The following is a 21,367-nucleotide window of genomic DNA, read 5'->3' as shown; positions in this document are numbered from 1 at the left end:
ACTCCAATTCGTACATTGTTATATTTAGGTAGGATTTTAATGATGGTCAAGATTAGTTTGAAATCTCTATAGCCATGAATAAGTTTCCAATACACTGTGTTATTTACACTCAATGACTAAAGCAAAAATTTATGATCATTATTAGAAAAAAAACACATTTACATTACTAGCTGTTCTGCAGTAATACGAATCTCAGCAAGTTCGCTCTTTCAGTTACAATTATTTTTATCAATTTCATCGCTTCAAACCATGGCATGTTACTTTATGATAGATTAGTAATAATAAGAACTTGTTGACTGTTCGAATGATATTTATATCACAGCACTGATGAGCATTTTGTTACTTGAGAAAAGATTAATTTACATAGTTGTAGACTAACCAGTTTATTTTGGCATGACCCTAGCTTTTACGTGCATACGCAAACGATTACCTGTGCTGTCGAACGAATCTACTGGTCGCTGCCGAAGCTCGTGGGAAATGCTGGGAGTAGCGCCATCGTGCAATAAATTAGAGCACTTTTTAACTTTCGTATCTTAAGTGTAAGTTGGCATGACTGTGTGCAAATTGAGTTTCTCAACATATTCGTTGAGTTACGGTACGTATCCAAAAGGAGGTGGAGGTATGCACTTGTAAGGAATTCATGCCTGTGGAAACCTGGTTTAAGAAAGTTAAAGCGCCTTTCAGCTTTCGTAACATGCACATGACAGTGTGCAAGCAGGCTACTTCCACATGTTGCTCGTCATACCCAACAGGTTGTGAAGTTAACGTGCGTGCAAGTAATACATGCCTATGGGCGCTAAACTTTTCTCTAAGAATGTGATTAGTATCTTTGCGTTGATAAGGTTAAATGTATCTATTATCTGTGTATTTTGAAGTGTCGCTGTCAATGTTGCATGGTTATATGTAACACAATACAAAAGCCATGGAGGAATTTACGGAGGAGGATTTAAAGCTGCCGCCTGTGAAATATGAATGTGAGTGAAGACCATTGTGTCCGAAAATGATCAGTCGTCTGTGGCTGGTGTGTAACAGCATTTCTATTTATACTGACAATGCAGATGCAGTGTGGATTTGGCTGCTTGTTATTGTTTCAATTTTGAAGTGTTACTAATAGGAGGTAAATATAAACATGTTATGACATGTTTTGCGCTGGGAAGAGTGTCATGCACAAGCATCTTTATCGTAAACCACATATGTATTTGTATGTCGTCTGTGATGGCAGCCCTTGAAAATCGCCGTAGAGGCATGCCTTGATGCAGGAGGCACTTGCCTTCAGAATACGTGTTGTGTTGCGTGAGTACCAGATTGTTGTATTTGTATTGCAATTACTTATTTTATCTAATAAATTGCAGCCAAATAGCCATGTACAGTTACTTTGCTTAACATTTTACATTTACATATTCATTTATCGATTTCGCTCTTTTATTGCACAGTTCTATGTGTTATCGTTCACAGGCTTCGTTACACAGTTCACATACATATGTTTTGTTTCTGCAGATTAGATGATGAAAGCCGTGAATAGGAAATCTAGTTACATGTCGCTGTTCGAACTTTGCTGCTGTTCATGTGCGGTTCGTCATTGCTTCGGTGCCATAGAACTCGGGCCATAATTTTTCCTCGTTTGTCCTCCATGATATTCAGTTGCTTTCTGGAAACCCTGGTGTGTGGCAGCATATATCGAAGTCTGATGTCTTCAATTAGGAACGTCTCTCTCGGTAACAGCTACACTAGTCTAGATCTTGTTGTCTTTGAGAGACCTAGTGATCTTTTTAGATAAGTCGATTTTACCTTTTCTATTGTTTCTAGATTTTTTTTCCTGTCAGGTGGTCCCATATAACCTCCATCTCATAGGCCATGATTGGCAAGATTTTTGTGTTGAATAATTTCATGGCTGTTTCTAGACTGAGTAGGCGGATGTTTTTGATGTCCTGTATTGCTATTATTGCTTTGGCTGCACGTTCTGTTGTATGTTTTGTGAAGCATTTGGCTGTTGGTTGCAGTGTCACTCCTAGGTATTTAAAGTCTGATGAGATATTTACTTTTTGTCCTCTGATGCTGATTTCCGCCTTAGTGGGTGAAAATTACCATTTCTGTCTTTGTTATGCTTATGTATAGTTCGTGTTCACTGCACCATTTGTCTATTTTTTCAATGATTCTCTGCAGCTTCTGTATATCTGTTGTACTTACGGCTATGTCGTCAGCGTATGCATACACATATACATATACATCTTCTTCACTTTCTCCAATTTGGAGTACTTCTTCAGTGGCAAGAATGTACAGCAAAGGGCTCATTGGGTCACCCTGTAAGACTCTGTTCGATTGCAGAACGGGGTTCGAAAAAGAGAGGTTGTCTGATATTGTGACTAAGTTGTATTTGAGGATTGACCTGATTATTCTTGCCCATACACTATCTTCTCCCATTGTGTTTTCCAGTTTTCGGACTGAGAGAGCTCTTTCCAGTAGGTCTAAGGCTTTGGTAAAGCCTATGAACACTGTGTAGAACATTTGTTTCTTTTGTAGCGCTTTGGCGATGTTGTTTAGAAGAAGATCTGAAACCTATTTGTCGTTCTGGGAGATGACTGTCCGCAGAGGCTTGGATTTTTTTGTGTAATTATCTTTGAAAACATCTTGAATTGAGTTTTTTCTAGGGCTATGCCTCTGTACTTCTTTGGGTCCATTGGGTCTCCCCTACCTTTGTAGAGAAATTTTATTGTCGAGTGTCTCCAGAATTCTTCCAAGTTCCAATCATTTGTCAAATAGTTTGGTCCATATGTGTTGGAGGGCCTCTTTTGCATCTTTTATATGTTCATTATATATGTTTTTGGGTCCTGGTGCTTTTTTGTTCTTCAGTGCTTTTATTACTTCTTCCACATCTTCTTCATTTAGAGGTTCCCATATATTGTCTTTTTCCTTACTTTGGTGTTGTTTCTCGTTCTTTGGGGGTGTTTTAAGTCCTCGTTTGTTCAGTATCTTACTGAAGCGGTCTTCCCATTCCTTTGTGTCTATATTTGGTGTATGAGACATTTTTCTTGGTCTTGCTGCTATGGATGGGTCTTTCGCTGCTTCATCTACTTCTCTTTTTGCCTCTCTTTCTATTTATTCTTTTTTCTTCTCTTCTATTAGTTTTTTGTGGATTCTCCTCTCTTCTGCGTAATGTTTGTATGTTTCCTCGTCGTGCTGGTTTCTTAATCTGTGGAGCGTTCCTAGAACAGTGTTCCTTTTGCTGTAGCATTCAGCATCAAACCATCTTTTTGCTATCCTTGTTTTTGGGTTTGTTTGTATCACTGAGTTTTTTAGGAGGTCTTCTATTTGGTCTGTTGCTTTTTCATGTCTCCTTCCTCTATTACAGTTTCTATTTGTGTTAATTGTTCTTGCTGGTTTGTTAATTTTTCTATATCATCTTTTCTTTGTGTGATTTGGTGGGTCTTTCTTGCTGGCAGTAAAGTGATGATATTTATTTTTATCTTCATTGGAATGTGCTTTTGTATAGGAGTAATGGAGTCATGCCATTTGGTTGAATACTTCCTTCTATTTCTCCCCTTGTTAATGCGATATCAATGGTGCTTTTCCCATTGTGGCATATGTATGTAGGTATCTGTCTGTCGTTAAGTAGGATGAAACCATCTTCTTCTAAGGTTTCAATGACTAGTTTTGTTTTATAGTTTTCTGAGTCTGTTCTGCAGTTGAGATCGCTTGCAATAATGGTGGGTTTGCTGTCGCATTGTTTGATGAGCGTGACTATTTCGTCAATTATTTATACAACATTTGTGTGCAGTTTAAAATAGGCTGCAGTTATGTTTATGTTTGCTGCTTCTACTAGCATACTATTTTCTTGTTTTATGATTTTTTTTGGTGTTGGTCATCCAGGGTTTCAGTAGGTTAGATATTCCTTCCATGGGTTGTCCTCTTTCTCCCTTCTTTGCCACTAGGTGATGATCGTAGAAATCTTTATGTTGCCTGCTGTCTATCAGGAAGGTTTTTGTTAGAATTGCCAGATCTGAGTTTTGCAGAATGTCTCTTGGTGTTAGGTGAAGAGCACATTTTACTCCCTCTGTATTCCACAAGACTGCTTTTATTCCTTGCTCTTCTGGTTTTGTTCTTAGTTTAATTGAGCTCTGCTCCCTCTTACATTGATCGTCTTGGGAAACGAAATCGACATACTCTTATGTTTTCTGGCCAGAATTCTGATTCTTGTGTGATTTGTAGCTTTTCAAATGGAATGCCTAATTTGAAAGTTTTTTTGTTGCCCAATGTGCGCAGTTCTTCACATTCTAGTTGTCCCATTTTATAATTACTTATTTTATGTATCTTTATTATCCCCATATTATATGTACGTATGATTCATACTGTGTACGTAGTTTGTCAAAAGAAATATCGTCATTCATGAAATAACCCCCCCCCCCCCCCCCCCCCCCCCCCCCAATGAACCATGGACCTTGCCGTTGGTGGGAAGGCTTGCATGCCTCAACGATACAGATAGCCGTACTGTAGGTGCAACCACAATGGAGGGGTATCTGTTGAGAGGCCAGACAAACATGTGGTTCCTGAAGAGGGGCAGCAGCCTTTTCAGTAGACAGTCTGGATGGTTGACTTGTAACACTAACCAAAACAGCCTTCCTGTGCTGGTACTGCAAACGGCTGAAAGCAAGGGGAAACTATAAGCCATAATTATTCCCAGGGGCATGCAGCTTCACTGTATGGTTAAATGATAATGGCATTCTCTTGGATAAAATATTCCGGAGGTCAAATAGCCCCCATTCAGATCTCCAGGCGGGGACTACACAGGAAGACATTGTTATTAGGAGAAAGAAAAGTGGCATTCTACGGATTGGAGCGTGGAATGTCAGATCGCTTAATTGGGCAGGTAGGTTAAATAATTTAAAAAGGGAAATGGATAGGTTAAAGTTAGATAGAGTGGGAATTAGTGAAGTTTGGTGGCAGGAGGAATAAGACTTTTGGTCAGGTGAATACAGGGTTATAAATACATAATCGAATAGAGGTAATGCAGGAGTAGCCTTAATAATGAATAGGAATGCGGGTAAGCTACTACAAACAGCATAGTGAATGCATTATTGTGGCCAAGATAGACACAAAGCCCACGCCTACTACAATAGTACAAGTTTATATGCCAATTAGCTCCGCAGATGACAAATATATTGATGAGATAAAATAAATTATTCAGATAGTGAAGGGAGATGAAAATTTAAGTCATGGGTGACTGGAATTCAATAGTAGGAAAAGGCAGAGAAGGAAACGTAGTAGGTGAATATGGATTGGGGGGAAGAAATGAAAGAGGAAGCTGCCTGGTAGAATTTTCCACAGTGCACAGCTTAATCATAGCTAACACTTGGTTCAAGAATAATGAATTAAGGTTCTATACATGGAAGAACCCTGGAGATACTAGAAGGTATTAGATAGATTATATAATGGTAAGACACAGATTCAGGAACTAGGTTTTAAATTGTAAGACATTTCTAGGGGCAGATGTGGACTCGGACCACAATCTATTGGTTATGAACTGTAGAGTAAAACTGAAGAAACTGCAAAAAGGTTGGAATTTAAGAAGATGGGACCTGTATAAACTGAGTAAACCAGCGGTTGTATAGAGTTTCAGAGAGGGCATAAGGGAACAATTGACAAGCATGGGGGAAAGAAATACAGTAGAAGAAGAATGGGTAGCTTTGAGGGATGAAGTAGTGAAGGCAGCAGAGGATCAAGTAGGTAAAAAGACGAGGGCTAGTAGAAATATTTGGGTGACAGAAGTAGTATTGAATTTAATTGACGAAAGGAGAAAATATAAAAATGCAGTAAATGAAGCAGGCAAAAAGAAATATAATCGTCTCAAAAATGAGATCGACAGGAAGTGCAAAATGGCTAAGCAAGGATGGCTAGAGGACAAATGTAAGAATGTAGAGGCACATATCACTAGGGGTAAGATAGATACTGCCCACAGGAAAATTAGAGACACCTTTGGAGAAAAGAGATCCACTTGTATGAATATCAAGAGCTCAGATGGAAACCCAGTTCTAAGCAAAGAGTGGAAAGCAGAAAGGGGGAAGGAGTATATAGAGGGTCTATACAAGGGTGATGTTCTTGAGGACAATATTATGGAAATGGAAGAGGATGTAGATGAATATGAAATGGGAGATATGATACTGCGTGAAGAGTTTGACAGAGCACTGAAAGACCTAAGTCGAAACAAGGCCCCGGGAGTACATAAATTCCATTACAGCCTTGGGAGAGCCAGGTCTAACAAAACTCTACCATCTAGAGAGCAAGATGTATGAGACTGGCGAAATACCCTCAGACTTCAAGAAGAATATAATAATTACCAATCCCAAAGAAAGCAGGTGTTGACAGATGTGAAAATTACTGAAATATCAGTTTAATAAGCCATGGCTGCAAAATACTAACACAAACTCTTTCCAGGCGAATGGAAAAATTGGTAGAAGCCGACCTCGGTGAAGATCAGTTTGGATTCCGTAGAAATGTTGGAACATGCAGAGGCAATACTGACTCTACGACTTATCTTAGAAAATAGATTCAGGAAAGGCAAACCTATGTTTCTAGCATTTGTAGACTTAGAGAAAGCTATTGACAATGTTGACTGGAATACTCTCATTAAAATTATTTACAATTTGTACAGAAACCAGATGGCATTTATAAAGAGTAGAGGGGCATGAAAGGGAAGCATTGGTTGAGAGGGAGTGAGACAGGGTGTAGCCTCTCCCCAATGTTATTCAATCTGTACATTGAGCAAGCAGTGAAGGAAACAAAAGAAAAATTCGGAGTAGGTATTAAAATCCATGGAGAAGAAATAGAAACTTTGAGGTTCGCCGATGACATTGTAATTCCGTCAGAGACGGCAAAGGACCTGGAAGAGCAGCAGAACGGAATGGACTGTGTCTTGAAAGGAGGGTATAAGATGAACATCAACAAAATCAGAACGAGAATAATGGAATTAAATCGGGTGATGCTGCGGGAATTAGGTTAGGAAATGAGACGCTTAAAGTAGTAAATGACTTTGCTATTTGGGGAGCAAAATAAGTGATGATGGTCGAAGTAGAGAGGATAGAAAAGTAGACTGGCAATGGCAAGGAAAGCGTTTTTGAAGAAGAGAAATTCGTTAACATCAAGTATAGTTTTAAGTGTCAGGAAATCTTTTCTGAAAGTATTTGTATGAAGTGTTGCCATATATGGAAGTGAAACGTGGACGATAAATATACAAGAAGAGAATCGAAGCTTTTGAAATGTGGTGCTCTAGAAGAATGGTGAATATTAGATGGGTAGATCACCTAACTAATGAGGAGGTATTGAATAGAATTGGGGGAAGAGGAGTTTGTGGCACAACTTGACTGGAAGAAGGGATCGGTTGGTGGGGCATGTTCTGAGACATCAAGGGATCACCAATTTAGTATTGGAGGGCAGCATGGAGGGTAAAAATCGTAGAGGGAGATCAAGAGAGGAATACTTTAAACAGATTCAGTAGAATGTAGGTTGCAGTAGTTACTGGGAGATGAAGAACCTTGCACAGGATGGAGTAGCATGGAGAGCTGCATCAAACCAGTCTCTGGACTGAAGACCACAACAACAACTACAACAATGAAATAACTTCGCATACACAATTTGACCATAACCTACAGTGATCTTTTAACATTATGACACGATTACAGAATTTGAGTAGGTTGAAGAGTTATAACTATTACTGTGCGTATGTCTTTACCACATCAGATGCATTTTCAAAAGAATATAACTTCATCCATTCACCATAAATCATTTTGTACCAGAGGAAGATTGGTGATTGTCGTTAACAAGTTTCACAAGAGAGGAAATTTCACAGGCTCTTCTGAGCTGGATGATGCAAGTTACACCTGCAGAGATTCTACCCTATATGAGTGAGCTTGCTGTATGCTCTATGGCCAACCTTTCACCTTGTTTCCATTCACCTAATAGAGCTAAGAAAGCCATCTTCAATTCTTTGCCATCTCTACGGCAAATCTCATGTGTAGGTGTAACGTCTGTGGTCAATGAACTGCTGCAGCACACTATTGCCCTGCAGCCAAGTTAAAATGCATGTTCTTCACGATTGAAGATTCCTGGTAAATGGAGTGGAGCTGTGTTGAATTCCTCCATGAAAGAATTAGCAGCTGGTGACAACAGGAAACATTTTGGTGTTCTATCAGTTATTAAATGATTGGCCAGTAAATCTTTCTTCTACTGGTTCTTTGATAAATAGGAAGGAAATCATGAAGCTGACTCTGGCTTCACCCAGGCTGTTCTTAGCTGTTTTTAGGTTCTTGAAACATTTTAGAATTCTTGACATTTTCACAGTGGCCAATTGTAAGTGTCAGTAATTGACTTACATGCAAGGTTGGTGGATGCATACTGACCTATATGTTGTTTGCAATGCCACAGCGAGAAAGTTAAATCTGGTTTTGAATGGGCACCACATCAGTCCTGGTTTCCAGCCCCCAAGAAAAATTAAATGGAAGTGTTGTAACCTGTAAAAGATCTCTGCCTGAGGGTCCTAGTGATTTCGAATGTTGCAGCAGTTATGTTAAGCAGCTTATGTGGAGTATTGCTGAGCTGAAAAAGCATGTCAGAAACTGGAAAAAGTGTTAACACATTGGAGTTTTATAGTCATTGTTTTAAACTGCTGAGAATCTGTCTGAAATTAGATTGTGGGGAAACTGTAACAGACACAGGTCATACACTCAGCAGTTCTCAGTAGCAGGTGTTTGTCAGAGGAAACTCACAGATGAATGATCCTGAAGTTTACTGTCTGTTTTGAATGGCACTGCAAGTCACACTAAGCAGCAAGTGCAAATGTAATCTGTGTGCACTGGGGGGTTTACATTTTGTGTGATGTCTTGACAATATAAGCCAAACAATATGCTGTGTTTCTTGAGCATAAAAGTGGAAGCCTTACTAATGTTGAAAATGTCAGATATTGCCTTGGAGGTAGCTGAAGGTGGATGATAGGGACTGTCGTCAAGAGCTTGCTATTTTATCTAAGGGCTCTGTAACAAGAGACTTCATAAATATCTATACATCATATTCTTTAAGTAAAACAATGTGGGGTGGTACTTGTCTCAAGGCAAATATCGTCAGTGTCATTTCTGATACTTTATGACCTAATTATTCAAATTGTGTGTTTGTTCCAGTTTGTCACTTTTGTGTATCTGTGGCAGTATCTGGAAAAAATGCCACAATAGTTTCCTAGAAGCCTTGGGAACTGAATTTGTGCCCTCACTGCGAACAATTCGTGTTGAATACCCGAGTGTCGAGATGCAGAGTCTGGACGTTGACAAGAGAATGTGGTATAACATTATTAACACTCATGCTTTTAATTGTGGAAGAAGGTAGGTGGATCAATGTTTTTTAATTAAATTGTGGGACAAGGTAAGTGGATCAATGTTTAATAAATATATCGAATATGTTACTCTATTATTAATAAACATTGATCCACCTACCTTCCCTGTAATTTAACTAAAATCATTGATCCTTTTACTCAGTGTGCCTTGACAGTTGGGCATTCAGTATGTATCACCCGCAGTGAGGGTGCTACTTTGATACCCAAGGCGTCTTGGAAATTACCCATGACACAATGAGTGTGGATGATTGGAGCATGTGCAAACATAAAATTCCTCTGATCAAGAATGAATATTTTTGGCAAAACTGTTAGGGCACAAAGGTAATTGTACCAAATGCCTCTTAGAGATTCTAATACTTTGTACACAAGATGAATTTAGGAAGTATGATGCTGGAAAACCTTAAAATGATGTACATACCAACAAAACGTCTGTTGTATGTGGTATGCAATTTTCTTAGCAACAGCTGAACTGTTATCAGTTTTGACAATTCCCAGTGATATTTTGGACTGGAGAGGCATGGCAAAGTTGTTATACATTGTTTTGAATGACTTGCTGATTGTTTACCATATTCCATTTCAAAGGTTGTGAAGTTTTCCGCACTTCCTCTGGTTTTAAGCTGATTTTTGTAGTAAGTTTTTAAATTTGGTCTTAGTGATATTTTGAAAAAAATGTATGTCACTCAAAAGTGCTCTTTTCTAGTCATGTTGTTCTGTACTAAAAACTGTAGCAGTAGTAGTAGGTGTACTTATGGTACATTTCCGTTTCTGTAAATATTCAGATTGCAAAGTGAAACAAAGAGAACAGGAAATAACAAGACGTAGTGAGATGTAAGTGTAACGTCACACATGTACATACTGTTGGTGGGTATATAAATGAGTGGGTTTCAATTCACTCTCCTAAGTAGAATGACCACTGGAGTACATTTAGTGTTGTTCATATTTACATATTTAGTGGTGTTACCCGGCCTGTTAGGGTATATAAGGAGCATGAACAGCTTCACTTGTTAATTGATCAATGTGAAGGACATGGAGATGCTGTGTACTCGTGTGAGACCATGTTATCAGCACCTGACAGTTTGAAAGGGGCCTCACTGTGGGTCTCCATTTTGCTGGCTGGTTGACATGTGCGATATCGAGACTTTTGGAAGCATTCCGGTGTGACATTGGCCTGATGTTGGATTGCGTGGGAACCTGAGGGCAGACATACTCATCAAGGTTCTAGTTAACCATGTCTGACTACCATAAGGGAGGATCATAGTATTGTGCACCAGGTGTCTTGTAACCCCTTCACATCTGCACTTGCCATCTGAAACAAGTAATGAATTCTTTGCAGCATTCTGTCATCCCACTCCATTGGTCAAAAACTAGCAGCAGCCAAAGTAGAGAATTAATGTCCCATGTGTAGGTTGCTATAAACACCACAGCAAAAACAGCTGCATTTTGTGTGGTGCCATGACATGGAAATGTGGTTTGATGAATGATATCATGTTGCGTTCAGTGATAAATTGTGGTTCTGCACTCTCAAGGATGACCATAGTCAGTGAGTATGGCAGTGACCTGGGGAGAGGCATAGCAGTGTTACGCCTGGTGTCATGGTGTAGGGAGCCATCAGGTGTGATTTCTGGTTATGGATAGTAGTGGTTGAGGGATCTCCCGTGATAAATAACGATACATCATGGACATCCTGCATCTTCATGTCACTTGTTGTGCAACAATATTGTGGGCCATTTTTCAACAGTACAGTGGTACAGTGATCTTTCACACATGAGAGCGTGTCTATGAAATGTTTGTGTGGTGTTGACAGGTTGGATGTCAACTCAGTCCCAATGCCAGTATCTAGGATATCGAGGCCCAGTTAAAACATTTAAAGGAGAGGATGCAACAGGTTTCCCAGCCAAATCAGTTCATGCATACAGGTTGGAAGGACTGCCAAATCATTGATAAGTGGGTCATACCTCTTCCGGATGCTTGACTTATTTTGTCTAGCAGTCTGTATTCACTAATATAACAAAAATCAAGGCTTAATGAAGTGCATATATGCAGATAGCAATAGTATCCCATACACAAGGTATAAAAAGAGCAGTGCATTGGTGGAGCTATCATTTGCACACAGGTGATTTATGTGACATGATTATGGCCACACAACAAGAACTAAGACTTTGAACATGGAATGGTAATTGGTGCTAGACTTGGGGGACATTCCATTTTGGAAATGATTAGGAAATCCTGTATTATGACCAAATTTCAAGTATTATCTCTTACCATAGACAACACAGTGGCAGACAGCCTCCATTTAACAATAGAGAGCAGCGGCATTTGCGTAGAGTTGTCAGTGCTAACAGACAAGCAACACTGCATGAAATAGCTGCGGGAATCAATGTACAATGAATGTAACCATTAGGTCAGTGCGGCAAAATCGGGCATTAATGATCTATGCCAGCAGGCGACTGACGTGAGTGCTTTTGCAAATAGCATGATATCATATGCAGTGCCTCTAGTGGTCTCATGACCGTATCGGTTGGACACTAGATGACAAGGAAACCATGACCTGGTCACATGAGTCCCAATTTTAGTTGGTAGGAGCTAATGGTAGGGTTAGTGTATGACACAGACCCCATGAAGCCGTAGACCCAAGTTGTCAACAAGGCACTGTGCATGCTGGTGGTGGCTTCTTAATCATGTGAGTTGTGGTTCACATGGTATGGACCAGATCCTCTGCTCCCACTGAACTGATCATTGACTGGAAATGGTTATGTTTGGTGATTTGGGACTATTTGTAGCCATTTACTTACTTCCTGTTTCCGAACAACAGTGGAATTCTTCTGGATGCCAATGCATCATGTCACTGGTCCTCAGTTGTTCGCGATGGGTTTGAAGAACATTCTGGACAATTCAAGCAAAAGATTTGGCCACCCAGATCACTCAACGTGAATCCCATTGAACATTTATGGGATATAATCGAGAGGTCAGTTTATACAAAAAAATATTGTGCCTGCAACACTTTTGCAAATGTGGACAGCCACAGAGGCTCATTGGGTTTCCACCGACTTGTTGAGTCCATGCTACATTGGGTAGTAGCACTAAATCGGGCAAAAGGAAGTCCAAGCAATATTGGGAGGTATCTCATGATTTTTGTCACTTCAGTTTATGTGCCACCACACAACACCTTGTGAGTGGATCAAGATTTTAATATTTTGCCTGCAATGTTAGCAACTCCATTGAAGTTTTCATTTTGAAGATAAAGAATTTATTTTCTTCTATTCACTGACTAAAACTGGTTGTTTGTTTGTGCTGCTCTTTGCATATGCTGGAGTCCTGTTTTTATCAATATTTTTTATCCACCTACTGGTAGATTTTTCAGGCATCTTGTTTTTTGATGCAGCACAAATAATATTTTTCTTTTTTTTCAGATTTGGATCACACTGCAGATGTACAGTAAGTACATATTAATTATATGTAAAGTAATTCCATAAGCATGTAGCTAAAGTATAATTTCTTCTGAAATGCTGAGTCATGGAATGCACTACATTAGGGAATGTCATGTATTCTATTTGGAAAGGAAAAAAGAAAAAGAATCCTGGAGAATGGACCAAAGATATCATGAGCCCACTATTTTAAAAAGGGCATAAACATTAATCAACAACCTTTGAAGTATACTCTTCCTATCATAGACTGGAAATAATGGAGTTGTAGAATAAAGACCAGATCTTGCGCAACTACAGTTTGAAGATATGTAATATAACTATGCAACATACGTGACTGCAACACGATTGGTATTCGCAGTAAACGTGAGATTCCAATGCGATGGCTGTAATGACAGAAGCTGTATGGCAGCATCTGTGCACCTATCCAGTGACACTACATTGCTGTAACTGAATGCAAGCACTTCCAGTGGCATGTCCGTAGTCACGCGACACCAGACAACAAAATTGCCACTTTGGTCACGTGCAGCTTTAGTGTCATTCTACAGGCAATGGATACTACTATGTGGCTTGTCACTACAGCTGTTGGATTGTAATTGCACCTTAAGGTTGATTGTCAAGATTGCTAGGAGGGTGACCGGCCGGAGTGGTCGTGCGGTTCTAGGCGCTACAGTCTGGAACTGCGAGACCGCTACGGTTGCAGGTTCGAATCCTGCCTCAGGCATGGATGTGTGTGATGTCCTTAGGTTAGTTAGGTTCAAGTAGTTCTGATTTCTAGGGGACTGATGTCCTCAGAAGTTGAATCCCATAGTGCTCAGAGCCATTTGAACCATTTTGCTAGGAGGGTGGAATGAATTTTTCCTGCACAATATTTAAAATGTTGATAAACATAAAAACATAATTGAAAGCGGAAATGCATTATATATTTTAACATTGAAAATACACCCCTACATGGTGGGTCAGAGAATCCTTGCCAGTGACTCCCGGGAAGCAAGAAAGGAACACAGTGAGAAGGGCAGCTGAGAAAGTGGTAGCAGGGGAGAAGATGAAGTGGATAGAGGAGTGGACAAAAATGATGATTAGGGCAGTGAGGGTAGTAGGAATACTAACTTGGTTAACAGTAAGAAGAGGTGCACGATGGAAAATGTCAGGATGATCACTAAAGAAGGAAAGTAAGTTAAGGTATTAACTAAAAGTTCATAGTCAGTATTATGTACTCAGATTGTCCCTATACATACTCATATCATTTTAATATTATTTGTCTTATTAAAATTATTATTTATAAGGTAACTGTGATGTAAAAAAAATACTGTGTCAAGCATGGTCTGATGTAAGAGAGAGCGGACCAGATTAAATAACTGAAATAAAGGCCAATGGAAATATGAAAGTGGACATGAGCAACCTGGGGATATCAAAATGAGCCTAACATGGATAGAAGTAGAAGAGCTATAAAGTGTGTGAAAACACGGTAGGCAGCTAGACTCAATAAAATACATGTGGAAATAGTGAGAGCAGCTGACATTGTTGGATTGCAGTAGTTTTGTGAGGTCATGAGAACAGTATGGAAGGCAGTAAGTGAAGAAAGAAGGAAAAAGGGAATCAAAGGTATTTGAGAAGATCTTGAAAAAAAGCATGTGGTAGGTAGTAGACTAATAGAGGAACATTATGGATTTACACGAGGAAGGTCGACAGGGGATCTTATTCTTATTGTAAGCCAGCTATAAGAGACTATGGATGTGGTAAGTGTGGAAGAAGGCAGACTCTTGGAAACCCATCAGAAAAAGGTGATTGGAAGGCTGATTATGATGAGAATAAAGGAAACATTTCAGAGAGGTATGTGTTACTTAAAAATCTTAGCTATAATCTAGCCATAGGACCCTCTAACAACACAAAATGTGCTCAATAATTGGAAGAAGCAGAAGTGATCCACAAAACTTCTGTCCGGTATACTTGACATCTATTTGTTGTAGAATCTTAGAACATATTCTGAACTCAAACATAGTAAGGTAATTTGAACAGAATGATGTGCTCTATGCCAACTAGCATGAATTCGGAAAAATATTTATCATGTGAAACCCAACTGTTTTCTGATATGACATGAAGCAAGCGAGTCAGGTACATTTCTGACTTACAAAATGCGATTGACAGTACCACACCTTCACTTAGTGTGGTTGTAAGGGGTTAAGTGAAATTTGTTACTGGATTGAAGACTTTTTTGGTAGGGAAGACAGAGCATGTTATGTTGGATGGAGAGTGGTTTGACAGAGGTAGAAGTAACCACGAATGTGCGCCAAGGAGGTGTGTCGAAATCCTTTCTGTTCATGTTATACACTGAAGTGCCAAAGCAACTGGTACAGGCATGCATATTCAAATACAGAGATATGTAAACAGACAGAATGCGATGCTGCTGTCAGCAGTATCTGTGTTAGAGAACAAGTGTCTGCTGCAGTTGTTGGATCGGTTACTGCTGCTGCAATGCCAGGTTATCAAGATTTAAGTTAGTTTGAGCGATGGGACAGAGCATCTCTGAGGTAGTGATGAAGTGGGGATTTTCCAGTATGACCATTTCACGAGTATACGAATATCAAGAATCTGGTAAAACATCAAATCTCAAGACATCAATGCAGCCAGAAAAAGATCCTACACGAACAGGACCAATGACGACTGAAGAGAATCATTCAGTGTGAGAAGTGCAGCCCTTCCACATATTATTGCAGCTTTCCGTGCTAGACCGTCAACAAGTGTCAGTGTGCGAACCATTCAACGAAACATCGTTGATATGGGCTTTCGGAGATGAAGGCCCACTCGTGTACCCTTGATGACTGCCTGACAAAAGCCTTACACCTTGCCTGGGCCCAGCAACACTGTTGATGACTGGAAACATGTTGCCTGGTCGGATAAGTCTCTTTTTTCCAATTGTATTGAGTGGATTGAAGTGGATGGTTATGGAGACAACCTCGTGAATCCATGGAATCTGCATGGCAGCAGGGGTCTGTTCAAGCTGGTGAAGGCTCTGTAATGGTGTGGGGTGTGTGCAGTTGGAGTGATATGGGACCCCTGATAAGTCCAGATACAACTTTGACACATGACACATTGGACTTGGTCAATTCCAGCAGGAGAAAGCAACACCCCACATGCCCATTGTGCATTCTGGTGGATGTGGGCAATTCCAGCAGGAGAAAGCAACACCCCACATGTCCAGAATTGCTACAGAGTGGCCCCAGGAACACTCTTCTGAGTTTAAACACTTCCACTGGCCACCAAACTCCCAGACATGGACATTATTAAGAATATCAGGATACCTTGCAACGTGCTGTTCAGAAGAGATCTCCACCCTGTCGTGCTCTGTTGTGGAAAGCCCATGTTCAGGATCTTGTTCAGAAACTAAATGCTGCTTTATTTACCATTAGAACAGTATCTGAAATAAGTGACAGTTCAACACGAAAAGTAGTCTACTTCGCATATTTTCATACGCTTATGTCATATGGTATTATTTTTTGGGGTAATTCTTCTGATTCAAAAAGGGTATTTTTGGCTCAAAAACGGGCTGTTCGAGCTACATGTGGTGTAATTTCAAGAACATCTTGTCAACCCCTATTCAGTAGTCTGGGAATTCTAACATTGCCCTCACAGTATATATTTTCTGTAATGTGGTTTGTTGTTAGCAATAATAGCTTATTCCCAAGAGTTAGCAGCTTTCACTCAGTTAATACTAGGCAGAAATCAAATGTGCATGTGGAATGCACTTCCTTTACCCTTGTGCAGAAAGGAGTGCAGTATTCTGCTGCATCCATTTTCAATAAGCTACCACAAGAACTTAAAAATCTTAGCAGTAGCCCAAATGCTTTTAAGTCCAAACTGAAGAGTTTCCTCATGGCTCACTACTTCTATTCTGTCGAGGAGCTCCTGGAAGAGCTGAAAAATTAAGCATATTCCAGTGTTACATTGTTGATTTTCTTTATTTAAATTTATGAATTGTTGCCTGAATATGTTTCTTATATTTCATTTTATCTGTTTCTACTATTGTATTATAATTTCATATATTGACTCGTTCCATGACCAGGGAGACTTCTCCTTAATTTGATCCCACGGAACAATAGCTAAATAAATAAACAAATAAGTAAGAATCTTGTCTGATCATCTACATTCATTCATGTCCATTGTGCATTCTAGTGTACTTGGTCAATTCCAGCAGGAGAAAGCAACATCCCACATGTCCAGAATTGCTACAGAGTGGCCTCAGGAACACTCTTCTGAGTTTAAACACTTCCACTGGCCACCAGACTCCCAGGCATGAACATTATTAAGCATATCAGGATACGTGGCAACATGCTGTTCAGAAGAGATCTCCTCCCAGTCATGCTCTTATGGATTAGTGGACAGCCCTACAGAATTCATGGTGACAGTTCCCTTCAGCACTATTTCAGACATTGAGTCAATGCCACATCGTTTTGCAGCACTTCTGCATACTTGGGGGAGGGGGGGCCTACACGATATTAGGCAAGTGTACCAATTTCTTTGGCCCTTCATTGTGTATTAATGACGTTGCAGTCACTATTAATAGTGACTGCAAATTGTTTAGGTGGTGCAGTTATATGTGAAGTACTGGCTGCAAAAAAAGCTGCGCAAGTATTCAGTTCGAATTGAAAATTTTTAAGTGGTGTAAAGATTGGCAAATTGCTTTAAATGTTCAAAGAAATAAAGTTATGCACCTCACAAAATGAAAGGACATATCATATGACTAAAAGACCAATGAGTCACAGGTGGAAATAGTCATCTCGTACAAATAGCTGAATGTAAATATTTGTGGGATATGAAATGGGACACTCACATAGGCTCAGTCATATGTAAAGCAAGTGGTAAGAGTCCAGTTTATTAGTAGAATAATAGGGCAGCGCTATCAATTTATATAGAAGGTTGCATAAAAATCACTCGAGCGGCCCATCCTAGAATATTGTTAGTGTGCAGGATCCGTACCAAATATTACTAACAGGGGACATTGGAAATATACAGAGAAAGGCAACACGCATGGTCACAGGTTGTTTGACTTGTGAGAGTGTGTCACAAAGATGCTGAAAAAATTGAACTGACGGACTGTTGAAGAGAGATGCAGGCTGTCCCAAGAAAACTACGAAGTTACAAGAACAGTCTTTAAATGGTAGTTGTAGGAATATACTAACAACCCCTACATATTGCACTTGTCGGGATTTTGAGGACAAGATCAGATTAATTACACTGCACTGAGAGGCACTTGAACAATCATTATTCCTGTGGAATTGAAAGAAGCCCTAATAACTGGTATAATGGGAAGTACCATGTGCCATTGAGTTCAGTGATTCACAGAATAGGGACACAGGTAGAGTAGTAACTTTCACTGTCTATTTCTTGAGAGACTGAAAACTACTCTTGACTTGAAATAAAATCTCATTCACACAACAGCATTCTTATTGGCACAGCTACTGAATGACAATTCATTCTGCACAATGGTACAAAGTTTGGAGATGATTATGACGTATAGGAATAGTTATGTATACAAAATCAGTGACCCCTCACACTAAGACTAAAAACAAAACTGTTCTTAATTTCAGATATAGCTTCAGGGTAATGCAAACAGCAGCCATAAGTTCACAAAAATACTAAGAAAATGTGCTGTTAGGAGTGCAGCAAGTCCATGCAAATGTTATACCAAGCATATTACACTCAAATTACACATGCATTGGCAACATGGTTCATGAAGAAAAGGCAGGTGAGCAAGATTAAGGTTGCTGCAAGATAAAAGTTCAAAGAAACATGCTAGGAATAATGAAAATGGATATAGTAAGAAATGAAGTGGTAAGAAAAAAAATTGAATGAGATGCCATTGCAAGAGACCATAGAAAACACAAGATGGTATGAATGTGTTAAAAGAATGGGAATTATTATGCTATCAAGACAGGCTCATGAAATAACAGGACACAGGAGACCTAGAGAAGGACAGACAGGGGATTATGTAAGTCTGCAGTCTTTCATATTGGTTGTTATTGATGATAAAAACTTCTGAGTCAATAGGATGAGTCATATCCCACTTCAGACTTCTTCACAGCATGATAGTTAAACCCCTTTGCTGGGATCTTCATGATTCCACCAGTGTCCCTCTACGATTGAACACTATTGAAAGACAGTGTTGCATTTACTTATAAAAGACTATTTTCCCGGGCTTTTTGAGAGGGGTGGTGGTGTTAGGTTAACATATTCTGGTTGCTATTGGTGGACAGTCATTTATTGGGTAAATACTGAAAGCATATACTGACTTGTGATATCCAAAATATTTTTATTGTGCCACTTTGGTTGTTTCCTGGTAACAGCTTGTTTCTTGCTTGTTGTGACTTGATATTAACTTACTTGATAGCGGGTAGGCACAAAGAAGCCTGTAGCTGTCGTCCGTGTTGAAACTGTACTCATTCATCATTAGTATTACTGCTTAATGGACTTTTATTCTATGAACATTAGTTCCTCTGGCAACAGTGGTATGTTTTTAAAAATCCATAACCTGGTTACATTCATCTTGTGCTCCATTTCTGTTGATTTTAGCTTTTGTCTAAAACGTGAATGGACTTTGTGTTCTTTAATGTGTCCTTCCAGATCTACAGAAGACCTGACAATACTCTAGGGCACAGTATTTGCAGGAAACCTACTTGCATACAGGTGTTTAGATACCCCTTTGCATCACCAGCACCCAGTCCAGAAGTAAGGTGCTCTGAGCACTTGGTTTTTTGCAAGCATACCACATTAGTGACAGTAGGCAGTTGTGATCAAAGCTAAATTTTCTTAGAGAAGCATTAATGGCCAATTGCTATGATATTTCCATAAATAGGGTCTTCAGATTACAGCAGCAGCAACAACAACAACAACAACCTGCTGCACGTTCTGTAAGGTTACTGTTTGTGTCTAGAGTAACTGACAGCAAAGGCAGATCCATACAGAAGAATGGTTGGAAGACTATGTTCTTCAGTCGACACTAGATGAGACTGTTATCTTGTGTCGACTGAAGAACATAGTCTTTCAACCATTCTTCTGAATGCATCTGCCTATGCTGTCAGCATAGGCCTAGCCTACAGCAGATGTGCTTCATGGTCTCTACTCTTTGGGGTTATATGAAGTTATATGAAATGGTGTAAAGATGTTATTGTTGTCTGGTGAGCTCATATCAATTTCCATTTCTCCAGTACTTTCTATCAGTTCAGTTGTGGAGACGCTTTAGACAGCTTAGGAAACCAACCCTGGTTTGAAACGTGCGGCCAGACACAGCCATGGCCTTCACCCTCTGTCTGCATTGAGGGTACAGGGCATGGCTGGGTCTGGCACAGTTTGCACCTCTTGACATTTCCCATTTTCCAGTTTTTACATTCCTGCTCAAAATATAAAACAGGAACGGAAGTAGTTGTGTGCCAGTGAGTACGATCCTCTGATAGGGTGCACCAGTTACTCATGTCATTGACTGCTCCTTAAGTTCTTGTTGAACTGATCCTTCCAGCACTTTAGATGAGTACCATGAGGCCTTCTACTTGTGCTTGCTTCACTATACAAAATTTGATGAGAAGGTATGTTATTCCTCCTCTGACCAATCACATTGGCTTCTATACTGTAAATCTTTGCTTTCTCAACAACAGTTGCATGATATGAAATCATCCCATTTTGTGTTCATAATGTATTTCAGCTTCTGTTGGTTGAAGTGCTGTTTCTTAACATAACGGCGATGTAGTGTTCAGGTTTCATAATGGTAGAGCAGGGTAAGGACAAAAAGTGCTTGATACACAGTTAATTTGGTGCATAGTATCATATACCATTCATTTCGTGCATAATATCGGAACTTAATTAAGGAACACCCTAATGTGTGAGACATCTAAAAGTAACATGAGCTGTACATGTTCTGTTCTCTGCATCCATTTCCAACAAGAAATTAGTTGGTAATATAGTTACTAGATAAAGTGATCTATTTGTTCCAAAATGTGCTGCAAATACAGATAGTGAAATCCAGAAAGGCAGTTCCATTAGCAAGTACCTTCTTTTTTGAGGTGATTAGGTGAAAACATTCATATTTGTGTGGCAAGAATATAGCACTGAAACTGGGACAGTAAAAGAAAACATTGAAGAGCACGAACACCATACTCATTGTAAGACAAAAAGGTTAAATTGGGAATTGCGGAACACCAAGGAGAATGTAACCAGGTTATTGACTTTTAAGAACAAGCACGTGCTTGCCAGAGGACATACTATTTGTAAAAGGAAAGTGAGTGCAGCAATCAAAATAACAAATAACAAGTACAATTTCAATAGAGATGATGTCTACAGGCTTAAATCTTTGTGGTTACCCTCTATCATAGAAGTAAACAGGGAACTACAGTAAGTGAGGAACATACGGAGACCAGGAAACGAGCAAGGCTGCACAACAATAACAATGTTTTGGGTTTCTCCTTCCCCTCCCCCTTCTTCCCCATCAGTATCTGCTTTAACTACACTTTGTAACTGAGCTGACATGCCTCTAACAGCTGCACCTCTGTTGCTGGGTGAAAAGTAATTGGTGAAAGTAGGC

General features: G+C 39.6%; 1 protein-coding gene across 2 annotated transcripts in view; it reads left to right on the top strand.

Annotated features, from left to right (window-relative positions):
• Positions 1-592: 592 nt before the first annotated feature.
• Positions 593-21,367, top strand: part of LOC126334975 (protein archease-like) — a 116,636-nt gene continuing 95,861 nt past the window's right edge. Inside the window, exons 1-2 of one of the 2 annotated variants that reach the window (XM_049997766.1) lie at positions 593-974; positions 12,784-12,808. In XM_049997766.1, coding sequence (XP_049853723.1) covers positions 923-974; positions 12,784-12,808 — 77 coding nt within the window. In that variant the 5' untranslated portion in view covers positions 593-922. Of the gene's footprint in view, positions 1,294-12,783; positions 12,809-21,367 lie in introns of both variants that reach the window. The other variant, XM_049997767.1, reaches the window with a different exon arrangement.

The sequence above is a fragment of the Schistocerca gregaria genome, chromosome 2, assembly GCF_023897955.1.
Source record: "Schistocerca gregaria isolate iqSchGreg1 chromosome 2, iqSchGreg1.2, whole genome shotgun sequence".
Lineage (NCBI taxonomy): Eukaryota > Metazoa > Arthropoda > Insecta > Orthoptera > Acrididae > Schistocerca > Schistocerca gregaria.
This window is presented reverse-complemented; position numbering and strand designations above follow the sequence as displayed.